The 17,477-nt window shown below is 41.9% G+C and overlaps 1 protein-coding gene and 1 long non-coding RNA gene across 3 annotated transcripts in view; one reads left to right on the top strand and one right to left on the bottom strand.

Moving 5' to 3' along the window:
- Nha1 (Na[+]/H[+] hydrogen antiporter 1) overlaps window positions 1-14,503 on the bottom strand; it is a 36,797-nt gene extending 22,294 nt beyond the window's left edge. The window contains exons 1-2 of one of the 2 annotated variants that reach the window (XM_077405446.1): window positions 13,955-14,503; window positions 906-1,077 (exon numbers count right to left, since the gene is read on the bottom strand). In XM_077405446.1, the coding sequence (XP_077261572.1) occupies window positions 906-997 (92 nt within the window). In that variant the 5' untranslated portion in view covers window positions 998-1,077; window positions 13,955-14,503. Of the gene's footprint in view, window positions 1-905; window positions 1,078-6,192; window positions 6,245-13,954 lie in introns of those variants that run through there. The other variant, XM_077405444.1, reaches the window with a different exon arrangement.
- Window positions 14,504-15,122: 619 nt separating this feature from the next.
- LOC143897121 (uncharacterized) overlaps window positions 15,123-17,477 on the top strand; it is a 109,155-nt gene continuing 106,800 nt past the window's right edge. Inside the window, exons 1-2 of the long non-coding RNA XR_013256848.1 lie at window positions 15,123-15,563; window positions 15,842-15,942. This is a non-coding gene — a long non-coding RNA (uncharacterized LOC143897121). The remainder of the gene's footprint in view (window positions 15,564-15,841; window positions 15,943-17,477) is intronic.

Raw genomic sequence — 17,477 nt, 5'->3', positions numbered from 1 at the left:
TTCCGGACGTAGTTATGCGAAACTTTTACAACTCGGAGAAACGCAAAAGACCGAAATAACGAAACCCCCAGGAATCTCCGTGTCTCGCAAAACAAAAGTTTTCGTTTTATTTTTATTAGCGTAATGCAACGTATCATGAATTAATTAATTGTGCAAACGACAAGTATTTCAGTAATCTGCTCCGAGAGAGGCAAACGCTATTATTCCGCTTCACTTTTAATCGTTAAGCGCTCTGCAAATTTATGAAGTTTAATTTTACATTAAAAACTAGCGAATTGAATCAGCGAAATAGAATTGAACTCTTAAAGCGCGGGAAATTGCAAATTTCTATTTTAATTTATTTCTCCTCTGGTAGACGGGCAAATACAGAAGGAAGGAGGAGAGTCCGCGCGTAGACGGAGAAGGAAATGAAATATGCTGAAGAGATGGTTGGCCGTGGAGAACGCGTGCAGAAAACAGGAAGAATTTATAGCGGCTCCCCGCGTGCTTGTATTTATCGACGAAGTTCCGTCGTTAACAAGACATCACAATCAAGTTTAATGATGAAAAAGGAATAAAAATCGTTTAAAGACGAAAATTCGCGGATCCACGAAACTTTCAAAAATAAAAAAAAGAAATAGATATAAATCGCGATAATGGCGAATCTAAAATCTAGGGAAGATTTTATGCTCCATATTTTTTATAGAGGGATATTATTTCTTATGCGTCGTTGTTACGTAATATAATGTTTTATGCAAAATATTATATATTTTTTGTTTTTATATTACATATTACATCTTTTTGCATCACGTTCTTGAAAAATGTGTGGAAGAAAAGAGATGAAATAATATCCACGTGTGCTGACTTGTCTGTCGAAAAAAAAATATATCTTTTATTTTATATAAATGAGCAAAATATAAATTTACCTTCCTCCAAGATCCGTTGACGCGTCATGAAACAAATTTCTACTAATGATGAAATCGTACGCTTCTCGAGCACACTTGCGGAAGTCGAGCATTGTCGTCCCTCGTTAACGCAGCGTTCTTATACGGCTCCATGCGTCGTGTAGATAATGCTCTTGTCTCGTAATCTGCAATACTATTTAACCGATTAAATGTGAATTGGTTTATACTTGGACTTTCGAAGGATTCTCGCGAGAAAATCCCGTAAGTAAAATTATATTAGCCTTAGCAACTGCGCAAATTTCTAAGATATTTATAAGATATATTAAGATTATACATATATGAGAAAAATGTATCAAAAATAATATATAAATATAAAATATAAAATATATTAATATTAAAAAATTAAATATATTAATGTTAGATATATTAAAAATGTGCCGCATATATAATTTACTTTTTAAGTAATACTAGAAAATATACCATTTTTCCAAACCACTTTACAAACGTTTGAACAATCAACTGTGCACATATGTACTTTTTTTTCGAATTAATAACGCATTTTTTTGTGCCATTTGTCCGCGGTGCAGCCAATTAAATTGAAGAGATATTCAATGTTTCAATTAAACTACGCAAACTATGAGAATTTCGGGAACGGGAAATTAAAAGCGCTCGTGCCTCGCATAACTTTTTCATATGGCCGCCGCGCCGCGCGCGGAGAGAAAATCGCGAAAAATCCGCGATGTGTTATCGCGCGATCCGGTGTCGTTTTCGCGTCCGTCCGCCGTCGGACATTCCGCGGCCGGCAAAGTCACGCGAGAAACGTCTACGTCCCTCGGAGAAGCGTGCAGGAGGTAGGAGGGATGGAGGTGGAGGTTGCGCGAGAGACGAGGTCGAAGATGGGATTGGAATTGCAAATATCCCTCTTCTCCGTCTCTCCGGTCTCTCCGGTCTCTCCGGTCTCACCGATCTATCTCTCCGCTCCTCCATCGACCGGCCCGCCCGACCGCCCGCCCGCTCGCTCGCTCGCTCGCTCTGACCCCGGAACGTGTGCGAGGTGCATATCGCCGAGCATGTTTTAAAGAATCTTCGCCGGACGACAAATCGCCAGATTTCGCCGGATTTGAATTTGTTACGGCCCTAAACTGCGTCATCTTCAACAGGATATTTTTTTAAGACGAATAACGCTTTAACACATAAGGTGTTTACTTATACTGCTGTTCTAATAATTTTAGCACTCCTTTAAGAAGGTCCAAAGCCGCTTATATCGTCAGATTGTCCGAGTTTGCGTAGCTGTAATACACAGAAAATCCGGCTTTATTTCTCCCCTGCAAATGTTAAAATTCAGATTTGTTCGTTTACGTTACGTCCGCTTGAATTTTGCTCTCTTAGTTTTTTTTTTGCTGACCTCTTGTTTCGTGAAAAAGATGAGCAAAGTAACGACAAGGCACGAACGAAATGTGAGGACGCGACGAAGACGAGTTGCGCGCGGAAAATGACCGCGCGGTGCGCGCTGCGTCAAATTAGCTTAAAAGCCCCGGGCCAACACGGAGGGATACTACAACAACGTATTCTGCGACATGGCCCGGCACACAATGTCCAACGCGCGCGGAGAGAAGCCCTATTCGCCCTCATATATCACCCGGAGATAAAAGGCTGCCAGACGACGACGGAAAGTATAGTGGTTTCGGCGACACGCCGGATAGGCGGTTCATTGCGCAGCTGCACCCTGTGCCCCGTAATAATTCGGCGGCAGAAACGAAGAGAAATTGTACGTCACGTCGCTATCTATTTACTCTCTTCCGCTAAACAATGAAAATATGTACTTCGAGATGCTTCCGTTCCGATTGCCCTTTCGCAGAGCGGAAACTCTTGCCGTAATATCGCGAGCGAGATGTTTTACCATTGTTACGCGTCACGTGCGTGTCCAAAACATAGGTCTTTTTCTTGCGACAATTATACCTTTATTTCTGATGAGTGTGACAAAATATCTCTTTTTGTCACAAACTATTTATTTCTTCGGCACGAGAGAAGATAAATGGAAAATCGTTACACTTCCAATATCAGCTACTCCAGCTCAGAATAAAGAGACGATTTATTTTGACTTTATATATAGAACAACGGCGAGAGGAGAGGAAGCAGAGGGAGATTGCGCAGCATCCTCCTTTTTCCGATACATCAAAATATATTTTTACACAATCCCAACCCATCTTTCTTACATTTCTCGCGGGGAGTTTTTTATCCGAGAACCACCGCGCGCTGATTATCGCTCGTCCCACTTTCGATCCTCGCTCGCAACTTTTTTTTAGCGTTCCCGGCAACGCCGATATGACGGTCAAATGTCGCAGTTTTTGCAGTGATTCGGATAATATTGGCAACCTGTAAGAGCGAACGAAAAACCCTCTTCTGTTCCCCATTTTGAATGGACTCGTACATCAATACGGTAGTTCCGTTTTCTTGCCGGAGTTCGGAGTATACCTCTATCACTACCGACGTTAAACATCTTTCGCGAAAGCGTCTTTCGGTGTACGATAAAGCCTCGAGCGAATCCCGCTATCCCGCAGCGAATTGCGGATGCATGTCCGAGATGGAAATTGGCCATAACTGAAATGGAAATTATAATGGCTGTGCGGTTAGTTTGCGTCGAATACGCGCGACATTTTAGCGTTTATCGTGTTCGAAGTGGCGTGCGACGCAAGGCGTCCCGCGTCTCCCGACTCCTCGTCCCCTCGTTATTATATAATTGCTGTATGCATTCATTGGTCGCGCACAACAGGCGGGGAAGTTACCCTTTTCCTTCGGTCTTCTTCATTCGTAAGCTTCGGCACGTACTCGACGTGACATAAATTCAACGCTGAATTTACCCTTTGATTCTCCCTTTCATGTTTATATTAAACGCTGTATCCTCATGTTACGCAAATAACACGCAAGTCAAATAGCGCGGCGTCTAGGTTTAGAGGCATCCCCGAAACTTAAGTGTACCAAATTTCGACAAATTTACTTAACTGAAATCATTGCTAACCGTACGTTAAGTATGCATCGGGAATATGAATAATCGTCCGTTGCATTATTCATATTCGCGGCGGACTGTCTACACTCTGCAGTTTCGATGTATTTACGGGCGAGGGGAGGGAATTTTTACGAAAACTGTATTACACGGTAAAAAGAATGCGATGGCGACGTCGATAACACGACTAGAATCTAGGTAAGTAATTCAAGGTGCAGCTGCTGCACCGTTGTACCCATACATAAACATCTTGGCGATATAGAGACGAATGCCGGATGGAAGGACAGAAAAGAATTGCGCGTTTTCTTCGTCGAATCGCCGGTCGGTTCGCAGCTGCGCGCTTAAACATTAAACTGGCATCGTATAAATGCGATTTATAATGAAAAATAACAAGGCAGTTGAAATAAAATAAATGTCTGTCTCGGTAAATAACGATTTTTCTGAGGCTGAATAATCATTGGGCACCTTGGTTTTAAATCAAAGTGACCATTTCTGTCGAAATAACTCGAAATTTTGTCGCGCTGCATTCGTCCAGTCTACCATTTCACACTTGTAATAAAAATAAATTACAATTTCCATAATACGAGGGATTGTAACTAGCCTCGGATATATTTACGGCTTTCACGAAATCGTGTCACATTACGGCGCCACGGATTCGTAATGCATTTTAATGCGTTTCAATTTTCTGCATCTGTTGTTATGAGAGAAGCGAAACGAACTGAAATATTTTCTCTTTATATTTTGCCTCTTACAAAGCGTGACACGACACATTGCGTTCATCAGTCGTTATGATGAAAGTAGACCGAACATGAAAAAATATATATATCTCGAACTTGTGAGCAATCCAAAATTCCCGGGAATCTTACAGAAGAATTTTCTACTTTCGCAGCTAAAAACACTTGAGCGGTGCTCTAAAAAAAAACAGATGCGTTTCAAAATAAAGTTATTTAATTTAGATTTAATTGGGAAATGGGAGATAAGAAGATTCAGAGAAATTAGATTAGACACATAAAGTCAAATATATTATTTTAACGTTTTCTGAATTTCTCGAGTTACTTATTTGAATTTTAAATATAAAGCGTGTTTTTTCAAACTTAAACAAATTTTGGGCGGTGTTCTTAAAAAAAGATATAGATGCATTTTATAATAAAGTTACTTAATTTAGGTTAAATTAGAAAATATTAAAGATAAGATTTAGAGAAATTAAATTAGACACAAATTCATATCTATAATATATTATTTTAACGTTTTCTCTCTGAACTTCTCGAATTATGTTTTCAAAGTATAAGTCATGTTTTTTTCAGATGCAAACAAACGCATTTCTCGAGCGCGTTATACGATAAATTAATTAGTGTCGCATTGTAGCGAACGTAATCGCGACACACCGTTAATCACGGAGCGGAGCGGATTACGTTCCCCAGGATTGTGCTGTGACGGATTTCGGCTAATGACTACCGTCGATTATTAGCTCTTGTTATGGCAGTTGTGAAAATTGTCACGCGGGTAGAACTGTTTCCCGCTCGCATAAATTTTGTACAACCTTTGCTTGCAAATACCGCGCCTCGCGTATAAAATCGTGCCGATAAGAAGAAGATTCGTGAAGTTATCAATTCTCTCTCTCTCTCTCTCTCTCTCTCTCTCTCTCTCTCTCTCTCTCTCTGTTAAAACAATGTTGCCTCTTTCAAAGGTTAAACTTAATATTTTATAAAAGCTTTGAAGGGAACGCACGCCTTCCTCCGTCCTGCGTATAATATGCAATCTTGAAAAATTAAAAAATTCTTCCGGGCAAAATTAATTCGCCACCGCTAATCATACTTTTTTGTTGTTTTAGCAAAACCAGTGCGGAACACAACGGACGAGTAATGCAAGCCAGATTAATTTCCGAACGGCTTCTCTAATCAGAACTTCGAGCGAACGAATTTACGATTAAAAAAAAAAGTAAAACGGTGATTCCGATTGACATTCTCTTGCGCGACGAGCGAGCCGAATATATGTTGTCCGTCGCATAAGTCCACGCGTGAGCGCGTGGTCCCCGACGCGTTCAATTAGCCCTCGTTATCACGACTTCTGACTCGCGCAGGAAGAAGGCGCGAGGCCGCGATGTGCCGCACGGCATGCTGAGAAGGAGGAGGAGGAAGAGGAGGGGATAACATTGACTTAAATGCAGCTGAGATTTTTTCGACGCGCGCGCGAAACACTCTCGGTGTAGTGATGCAAGAATGGGGTTTTCTTCGCGGCTTCTCGGCATAACGTGAGCGGCAATCCCCATTGTGCCTCGATATTGAAATTAAAGAAATAACTCACCGCGCGATGCGCAACAGCGGAGTTGTAAGTTGTAACCCTGCGTTGATATCCGTAACGTAAAAATATTTTTACATTGAAGTAATATAACGTCCAAGATAATAGATACTTGAAGTATATACTTAAATAATTATCGCACCCGTTAAATTCTTAAAACATTTATTTTATCAGAACTCTGATTTTAAAATGCTAATGCAAAAAACAATCGCGGCTGCATATTTCCGCAGTAACTCGTTAATAATTAATCCGCGGAAAATCGTGCAAGTAATATGGGGGGTGCAGTGAGGTCTTGAAACTATAAAAATTGATATTGATGACAATTATGTTATTTGGACAACAATTTCCTAAACTGCAGGAGTTTTATCTTAAGATCTGTAAGTCTTACAGATCTCAAGATAAAACTCCTGCAGTTTAGGAAATAATATATAATTCAAAATAACATAATTGTCATCAATATCAATTTCATAATTAATTTGTCAATCAAGAGGAAGAAAGAGAGAACCACAAATTTAATGTCTCCTCCGAAAAATAGCCCAGTTTTCTCCGCACGAGCCCCAATCGTGTGCGGGGGGTGCAATTTGGAATATAAAAAATTCCTGTGATCAGGTGGACTCGAACCTGGTTCCTCGGAGTTACGAGTCTGGCGCTTTACCGCAAGGCCACACTGCCACCCTGGATTATTTACCGCTCGCTGCACGATTTTCACGAATAAAAGTCATTTTGCAATACTTTGCGAACGTAGCGTCGCCAGTCGCGAAGGATGGCAATTGCTAGTTAAAAAGTGCTATTTTCGGTTGCCGATTGCCACTTGCTGTCGCCAGAAAGTTAAAAGTTCGCCAGCTCTCTTTTGACAACCACAACTGACAAGCCGGACAAGCGCAACCAGAAATAACACTTTTCAATTAGCGGTTGCCATCGTTCGCGACTTGGCGACGGCGACGGAAAACGGATAGGAGCGTTTGCGACGTACTTATTGTAGAATGACTCTTTCGCTCGGTAATATTACTTGCACGATTTTTCGCGGATTAATTATACCAACGAGTTACCGCGGAAAATATGTATCGTAGAATAGCCTTAAGAGAGAAACGACGTTCGCGACGTAATATTTCTCCTCACGGATCTCGGAGATCGAAATTACGCCGGTGTTGAACCTCGAGAGGAGTGGCGGAATCCGCCACAAGACTGACAGAAACAATAAGCAAATAATAAATTACTCACCCGGGTCGCCCGATGCCTCCCAGGCCCCCGCCTCCTCTTTTCGGTCCTTCTCCCGATGTCGCATCTCCGTCGGTGCACTCACTCGCTCGTTCACGCGTGAAAATATCGTCACTTATTTATGATCGCACGACGCTTTGCACGGCACTCCCGTATATTAATCTCGCGACGCGGCGCGTACTTAATTACACGGCGACGAAAGAATTACGTCGGAGAAGCTACGAACGAAGCTATACGACCCGCTCGACGCCCGTCGTCGGTCGGCCCTCGGCCCGTTGACGTCCCGCAGGTAGACGCGACGAGCGAGAGTCTAACATGGCGGAGAGAATTTCGTAAATCGCACGGCCAACTTATTCACTCGCGAGGAGCAACCGTCGCGAGGACGCTACACTTGCTGCTTGTGAAGCGATTTTGGTTAACTCTAATTAAATCGATTTATCGAACATTGTGTCTACCCCCCCCTCACGATCGAAATATCAAGACACGATTAAATTCGAAGTTAAGTACGACGTTAATACGACTGGGATAAACACGTCGCGACGTAGCACGTAGCTCCATTTAGGGTCTGCTCGTATCCTTTATACGCGTTCCGAAAACGACAGCAACTTGTTTCTGAAGACCGCACGAACACGACGCGTGACGCGAATCATAATGCCCGATCTACAATAGCTGTAGTAAGCCTCAAGATGTAAGAAATTGACCAATTACAGGCGAATGTGAGGAGAATAATCGACTGTGATTGGTCAATTTCTTACATCTTGAGGCTTACTACAGCTTACTACAGCTATTGTAGATCGGGCATAAGATTTTGGCGCGCAGTTTGTAACCTCAACTGCCGCGCCGGACACGATGAAAAAGATTAAGGCCCGGTCTACAATGGATGTCGTAAGTCGGAGTCGTAAGAAATTGACCAATCACAATCTATTATGCCCGATCTACAATAGCTGTAGTAAGCTGTAGTAAGCCTCAAGATGTAAGAAATTGACCAATCACAGTCGATTATTCTCCTCACATTCGCCTGTAATTGGTCAATTTCTTACAGCTTGAAGGCCTAAGCAGAATGGCTGTCTTGGCAGTGTTTTATGCCTTAAGTCTTTGTCTTATGTAACGCACAATACTGTGTTAATGTTTCCTGTCTTGTGTAGTTATACGTCGCGTATACTACACAAAACAGGAAACATTAACACAGTATTGTGCGTTACATAAGACAAAGACTTAAGGCATAAAACACTGCCCTAAGGTTATAAGACAGCCATTCTGTTTAGGCCCTGTTTAGGCATAATGCCCGATCTACAATAGCTGTAGTAAGCCTCAAGCTGTAAGAAATTGACCAATTACAGGCGAATGTGAGGAGAATAATCGACGGTGATTGGTCAATTTCTTACATCTTGAGGCTTACTACAGCTTACTACAGCTATTGTAGATCGGGCATTATTCTCCTTCCGGTCGAAGAATAATGAACTGTGATTGGTCAATTTCTTACGACTCCGACTTCCGACATCCATTGTAGACCGGGCCTAAAGGCCGGTTCTACAATCAGTCGTAAGTCGTATGTCGATCGGAGACGGATATGTCGAAACCGTCGGAACGCAGCCGATGGTTCAATGAGAGAAATTCGTTTTCGAAGAAGAAATTCTCTTATTGGCCCATCGGCTGCGTTCCAACATCCGACTCCGATATACGACTGATTGTAGGACCGTATGAATTCCGCGAAGCACACGTATCAGCTATAATCATTCGATATATCATAGTTTCTCGTAATCGGAATGGTCGGAGCCGGCGATTCGTGTATAATTTCCGCGATTCGAGAGCAACGACCGCAACGACGTCGGAACAGAACGGAACGGGTCATCGCGAGCGTCGCGGTAACATGTGTACGGGAGGTAAAGTGTCTAGGCACGGTGCGCGTTATTCGGTATGCCCACTCTACTCTCCCCCTACTCATGTTTAACGCGGCGCTCGCGACCCGCTCTGAAGGTGCGTGTCCACCTGCGAGTAAGAACTCTCGAGAGCAAAAAGAGAGAAAGAGAAAGAGACTCTCGAGAGTATCTCTCTCTCTCTCTTTCTTTTTGCTCTCGAGAGTTCTTACTCTCAGGTGGAGACGCACCATTACGTTATTGGTCTCGGATCGCATCGCGGAGTAATCAGGAGTAAAGGTGCCTTTTCATGCCGACGCTCGACCGGCTCGACGCTCATTTTCAGCGGAAAGAAGGTCGCATGACCACACGTGACGCCGGCGTCAATTGAAATTCATGAAAAGGAAAACAGCGTCAAAATTTCGGCGTCTTCGCGCTGCTTTGGCTTTGACGTTTAAAGCTGAGAAAATCCAGCTTTCTTTGCTGGATCGCGTGATTTCGCGATACGCTGAAACGAGCGTCCCATGAATTCGCACCTTTAATATACACGGATCGCGCCGGGTCTGGCGCGGCAGTTGAGATTACGAAAAACTGTGACGTATCGAATGTTTATTTAATACACGTATGTACTTCGCGGAATTTGTACGGATGCCGAGGTACATTGCATTCGATTACAGTCTTTCGAATAATTATAGTCTCGCTTTTCTCAACCGTCAATCTATAATTGACTCGCGTCGCGTTCGTGCGGTATTTAGAATAAAGTTGCCGTCGTTTTTCGAAACGCAGATAAATGCTGGCCGCATTTTCCGTTTCGCGCGTGATGCGTATCATTTATTTTTGTTGTTCAACGAATGTTAACCAAGGATAAATGATACGTTATGCGCATCATGCATGAAACGGAATGCACCCCGTAAGACATAACGGTAATAAGGTTTCGACCAATCGCGTTGCTTGATTCTTATGGCTACGAGCGGCCGAATTGAGCAACACGCGATTGGTCGAAATTTTATAACTGTTACGTTTTAGGAAAAGTGTCAATGTGGCCAGCATAAAGGATACGAGCGGGAGCGGGTTCTAAATCGAGTAACGCCGCGACGTGTTTAATTAACAGATTACAGTATCTATTAACGTCGTACGTATAATTCGTATTTAATCGTGTCTTGATATTTGGGGATTGTGAGGTATAGGTATGGACACAATGTTCATAAATCGATGATTTAATTGAACCTAACCCTGCTAACCAAAGTCGCCTCACAAAGCAGCAAGTGTAGCGTCGTCGCGGGTCGCGGCGGTTGCTCCTGGCGAGTGAAGTGAGCCGCGCGATTTACGAAATTCTCTCCGCCATCTTGGATTCAATCGTCGCGTCGCGTCTACCTGCGGGACATCACGGGCCGACGCGACGGGCCGGACGGGCGTCGAGCGGATCGTACAGCATTGTTCGCAGTTTCTCCGACGTAATTCTTTCGTCGCCGTGTAATTAAGTACGCGTCGCGTCGTGAGATTAATAGCGGGAGTGCCGTGCAAAGTGTAGAAAATAGCGCGCGATCATAAGCGACGATATTTTCGCGTATGAACGAGTGAAGCGAACGAGGGAACGAGTGCGCCGACGAAGATGCGACATCGGAGGAGGACCGAAAAGAGGAGGAGGGGGCCTGGACGGCATCGGGCGACGGCGGAGCGACCGTGGGGTGAGTAACTGGTATATTTCGTTTATTATTTGCTGTCCCGTGACGAATTCCGCGTCTTTCTCAAGCGCGACTCGATTCACGACTCGATTCGTTAATGATACTCGAATTATTATTCGTACAATGTACCGTACGAGGTGTAACTCGAAATTTCGCCTGAGTTCGATCTCCTGCACGGTGCAAAAAGAAATATATATTACGTCTTACTTGCACGATTTTTTCGTGGATTAATTACGCGAACGAATTAATGCGGAAATATGTGGCCGCTTGCGGTGGCCGCGATTGTTTCTTTGCATTATAGCATTTTGAAATCAGATCTGTTGAAATGACGTTTTAAAAATTTAACGGGCGCGATAATTATTTATTTCAAGTATCAATTTTGTCTTGGACGGATTTGCTTTAATGTGAAAATGTTTCTATATGTTACAGATCGACGCGGTGTTATCTACAACTCCGCTGTTGCGCATCGGCCGGTGAGTAATTTTTTAATTTCAATGTCGAGGCAATGGATTTGTAAAAATCATATTATAAATGTGAATAAAATATATATGTATGAGAAATGAGATATTATAAAAAAGAAAAATTAAGGCTTAATATATAAAGGCAATAAGAGCCAGGCGAGTCGTTAGTCGATACATAAAAATTAATTAACGAGAACGAACGTTTCGACCCTATTTTGGGGTCCTCCTCAGCGCATTATAAAGTGATTCAACATACAAATTCGTCGTTACGATGCATGTATGTTGAATCACTTTATAACGCGCTGAGGAGGACCCCAAAATAGGGTCGAAACGTTCGCCTCGTTAATTAATTTTTATGTATTGGATAACAAATTTTAGCGACTAACGACTCGCCTGGCTCTTATTGCCTTTATTAAGCCTTAATATAGACTTAGTTATTTATAAAAAAGAGTTACGAATAGTCTTTTCTTAACAATTACTAGACATTGTATGTCATTGTCGAAATTTTTATTTCAAATGATAATTAACGTAACGGTAAACTTAATCTCATGACATTTTCCTGAATATATTATTTATTGTTACAGTTATTACACATAAAAATTAAAATATTAAAGATTAAGAATATATAAATATATTGCGAATGAACCAATATATTGCCTTATAATCTATTGCCTCGAAATGGATAGGCTTTGAAATGAATAGACTCCAGAGCCTATAGAAAATATTCTTATAATTTATATAAATAGAAGTGGGGGTAGGCATATCGAGCACACCTCCATCCGCCCCATCATTCATGTTGCCGAGAAGTCGTGGCCTTATCCCGGCATCAAGACCTGTTCGTTTTAGCTGAACTTCTTGTACGGATCATCTTTTCTCTTTTTCTCTCCAACGTGAAAAGAAAAGAAGGAAAAATGAACTGTGCAAGAAGTTCAGCTAAAACGAACAAGCCTAATGTCTCGATGCTCCCGTCTTTTCGCGTGCTTTCGGCCTTACGACCGCGGTCGCATCGCGACGTGTAATTGCGTCTGACGTTATTTCCGCTACCACTTGCGACCCGAGAGATTGTGGAGCGAATCCCAGATGCGCCCAAAATATTCCAATTTTCGGAGGATGCCCCGTCGCGACGCTGCGCGGTGAAATTCGAATAATTGAATAGTCGAAACGCTAATTCGGATGCAGCGAATCGGAAGGGTCTACTTCGGGTATCAACGTCTCGCAACTGGGTCTCGGTGGAGTTAGGTGTGTTTAGATCCGTTTAATTATAGGATCTGTATAGCTCGTACTTTCAAACCCTCACGAAGACTTGAAAGTATTCTTGCGGTTTGTGCATCTTCAGCCTATCTGCTTCATTTCGTATTTGTATCGGCGCGATGGTTTTCCTTTACGTGTAACATTCTCCCACACAGCACCATGTCCAAAATCGGGACATATAAGACGTCTTTTAGTAAAACGCTTAAAATATGTCTAAAAGACGTCTTTTAGACGTCTTATATGTCCCGCTTTTGAACAAGTGTGCTGTATGGGCTGTTTTTTTTTATAGTGATCGAACGTATAGCACGCGCTGGGTGTAGATCTATAGTGTTTAAAAATGTATGTAAATCTACAAAAAGCACCCTTGAGAAACTCCGCGTTGACCGATACGCTCACTCACAAGGGCTAATTAGGTAGAATTATATGTGCAGACATAGCTGGCGAACCGCTAGTCCATACCCTTGCAGATCGATATGAATGGACGCAATTACGTTCGAACAGAATTAGCATTCAATTGATCTAATGAATAATACAGAATCTCTACAGAATCCAGCTGATACTTTGTAATATGTCGTATATTCGAAGTCCAATATGATATTCGAAATATTTTAATCCGAGTAAATATACCAATATTTTTTCGCGTAAGTTTTATGTATATTTCTCGAAATATTTTTACCAAAAGTGCTATACTTGAATTTATATAAAATATTTCCATTATACACATACAGAAATCTCGCTTTCTAAAAAAATAACATATCTAGTAATATAATAGAATTAAATTATATATAAGTTAATCTAATTGTTTTTTATTTATTGTAATTTATGAATCTTCAAGAGTAATCAGTTGCTAATTTAAAGTTATTTCGAAAGTAATAATAAATAAAGATATCTCGAGATAAAAGCAGCCAATACTTAACATTTTTAAAATAACTTGAAATAAAACTTGAGATTTGCCTTTAGCAAAATAAATATTTTCCTTTTCTCAGGAGTATAAATATAATTTTTCGCATTTTGGGAAACCTTGCAAAAGTATCCGTCGTAGAATTCAATCGCTTGGCCACGATGGCGTTTTCACGATTCTATAAAGTAAACGTTTCAACATTTTATGCCGTTCCAACGGAATGTCGAACTTTTGTTTTTACTGACTTGCACCATGCTGTTCCACCCAGCGCGAGAACACGGCGCTCATATACACGGTCTATAAAATATTAAAATCCCTTCGACCTGCGAAATATGCAATTCAGCATGGCCACGCCGCTCAAGATTATAAATAATAATAAATAGCGCTATTACGCACCTTCGTGAGATGGATCGAGCAGTCGAAGCCACGAGTCACCTGTGCATCAACGTCTCCACATCAGCTCTCTTGTCGTTTCAACTGCTTCAATTTACGGCTGGAAGTCCAATTTGCCGGGTAGACTCTAAACGCATAGGCGTTTCAAGTATCTCGCGTGTTTGGCAACCCTTCGACATTGCTGTTATTGAAATTACAAGGCCGGTGAAACGTTAAACGTATACACTTCGCAATAAGGTAGTTACGAGTTCAAGTCCATCTGGCAGCGAGTGAACGACTGACTCGCCGTAGCGTGAATTACGGCTTATATAACGGCGAATGTTAAGGCCGAGCTTATAGCTCCTATCGATTTCTTAAAGAATGGAAAATGGTTACTGACGTTGACAACCGGTCGGGTGTCAAGGTGCAAACCAAAGCGAGGCAACTTCCGCGCGGTAGCATGACCTATACCTAAGTCGCTTAAAAGCACGGGAAGAATAAAGCTATAGGTTCACAGTAAAAGGGCACGTCTCTGCAGTGAAGCATCGTGTCAGCAGTGTCAGCACCCATTTATCGCGCCGCACTGTATTTCATCTACAAAACGTGCCCATGCACCCTCTCGCCCCACCCACCCCCTCCCTGCCCGTCGCCCGACGGAGCAAGTCTACCGACGACATCGGTTGTATCTCTAAACGAATATAGACAGCGGGCGACTGGATTAATGTACAAAGGTCTAAAGGAGAGACAAACGAGAGGGCGTAAAAAAGAAAATCTGTATGTAATATATTACGGTGAATTATACAGAGAAATGGTAATTGTGTGTGTGTGTGTGTGTGTGTGTGTGTGGAACATTAAATTCACTCCGTAGCCCAAAATCAAAGAGAAGACACGATAAACATGAAGATCTTCGAGTCTTTCATTTCTGACATATAGCGCCTTTGTTCTTTACATCGTTGCTTTATTTTATTTTATCTCTCCCTCGACAGAAGAGCGAATTCAATTCAATGCGATTTGTTGGAAAATCAATCGGTACGTGCCACGTCTGACGCGCCTGCTCCTGTTTCCTCTCAGTTTTGTGTTTAACTTTTGTTATATACAAAAGTAAGTTCGGCCGAGGAGAGATCAGGCTTTTCTCTCGCCGACGCGACGTGCCGACGTCCCGCCGGAAGTAAACGGACACCTCATTTTAACGCCTCTGTCTACTTAAGGAGGCTCTTACCCGGCTGCTCTAATCAATGTAGCAACCGAAAAATTATCATTAATAATTGGTTATAAAATTATCGGAAAATTAAATAAAAAAATAAATAATGATTTTTACATAGTGTAAGAGTAAGTTATATGTTCTATTAGTGTAAATATTAAAATTTATACAATAAGTCAGTTGACTACGTCAGTGCTAAAGAGCAGAACATGCGCGTGTCACAACGTCGTCTGTAGCAGTCTGCAGCTAAGTGAGGTGTAGCCGTGTAGCGTTGTAGCGAATGATGCGATGAAGAGATGGAGCCAAAAGAAAGATATAACGTGAGAATGCTGAGAGGGAAAATGAAAGGAAAATTCGCGAAAATAAAGGTTGTCAATGCGCGAGAGAATAATTATGCCGCTACCATACAGCGCAGAGAAAAGACATGTGCAAGTGAGGTTAGAAACTTCGCGCTATTTTGACACTCGGAAGATCATTCGCCTAACCTGTCGTACGTCATATTAAAACTACAATATCTTTTATAACTCATCGTCAACACCAAGTTTTCTTCTTATCATTAGAAAGATTATTATTTTAACTACAATTCCTTAGTTTTTTGTTTACCTGGCTCGCAAACTTGCCAAGAAAATACATCACTTCCGGTAAAAATTTTAGTGTTTACCATATGCCCTGTGTTAAAAATGCGAATTTCAATACTGATATTTTTACAGTTTTTATCGTCAACCTATGCTCAAGTTTTGGGCATCGGTCCGTTGTGGTTCACTTTACAACATATATTAATTTCATAAAGATCTGTCATATTATGATCGAGGTAAGAGCCTCCTTAAAGCCCCGCGCCGCTTTTACGCGTAACGCCGCCGCATTACGACCTTATCGATTTTCTTTCAACCGGGATTAACTCGCGGCTGTCATTTAGTCGCAACGGCTGCGTAAAAATAGCATCGGATTATTAATTAGCGCCGGCCCGACGTCTAATAAACCGCGATAACCCACATTCGCCCGCGGGAAACAAGAGAATCTAGGGTTCCGTTATCCTTTCTGCTCTAAATACTCGTGTCGTGTTGCACGGCCGCTCTTCTTCCACGCGCGTCCCGATTATTTTTCTCACTTAATGATTTCTCCTCCCGACCCGTCGCGTCGGCCGGAATGATTTAATCGTTTCATGCACCCACACACGCGGTACTCATTGATGCCGCGGACCCGGCGAGATAGCGCAACGCTCGTTAAATGAAAGATCACGTTATTTTGCCGCTTCATAAGGGAAAAGACGTATTTATGCCTTCGTTCTAAACGCGGCCGAAGGGAATCGCGCGCCGTGCAAAGTGTAACGACTAACGAGCTTACGCTATCTCTGAAACTGCATGGGAAAAAAAAGGAATCCTCTCGGATCATCGCGTTTGACAAAAAATGTAAAAGGTCGCGTGCACGCAGGTGTACGTGTCAGCTGTAACGATCAAATAGCTAAACCGATTAAGACAACCCGCCGTATCCATACCAATTTGAGTTGATGATAAAAACGTTCGCTCTTCCGTAAAAAAAATTGCGACGGACGAGCTGGTTCAATCTTGTTACGAAAAATTTTTTCCTCAGCAAAGGATAATCTAACATAATCCCTAACATAAATAATACGGTCTTCGGAAAAAGGAATAATTCAAAATGCGCAGTCGAAATATTGTTTCTAATGCGCTAAAGAGCGCATCAGAACGCAATCCATTGAATTTTCCAATAGACCGAGAGAGATTTCGGAGTTTAAGATCTTTATTAATAAATGAGAGAAATGATGAATTTCAGTGTCATGTGCAGGTGCCAACATCGATATCAATATCAATATCAATATCAATATTAAGCTGCCACTTATATAACAGCAAAAGTTATACCAGATCCACAGCGTACACTTGATTCATTTTTCACCGAAATTGCATTTAACACGAGTGCGCGCCGTTAAGCCCTTGACGCGACAATATACCGTGATCAAATAAATGCGATCGCTTTTTTACTGAGTCTGTTTCGTCAAAAGAAAATTAAATTGCTTTTCATTAAGTACTTTATAAATGAAAACGTGATTTAATAAAACTTAGAAGTTCCGAAGTTTTTCCTCAGGAGTGTTCCGCAGGATTGATTCAAAATATTCCTCATGTTGCGCCGTATCGCCAATTACCAAACATTCCCGCGCATCCCTAGCGGCACCGGTTGCGCTCGTACACTCACATACACACAGCATGCGACAAGTATATATATATATATATATATATATATATATATATATATACATAGTTATGTATTCGGTTTATGCCACTGTGGTATTGTATAGCATGACTAATTATACTTCAGCCCGCGGCGGATCTC

This window comes from Temnothorax americanus, unplaced genomic scaffold (assembly GCF_048541705.1).
Source record: "Temnothorax americanus isolate GAGA-0224 unplaced genomic scaffold, ASM4854170v1 Scaffold2, whole genome shotgun sequence".
In the NCBI taxonomy this organism is placed as follows: domain Eukaryota; kingdom Metazoa; phylum Arthropoda; class Insecta; order Hymenoptera; family Formicidae; genus Temnothorax; species Temnothorax americanus.
This window is presented reverse-complemented; position numbering and strand designations above follow the sequence as displayed.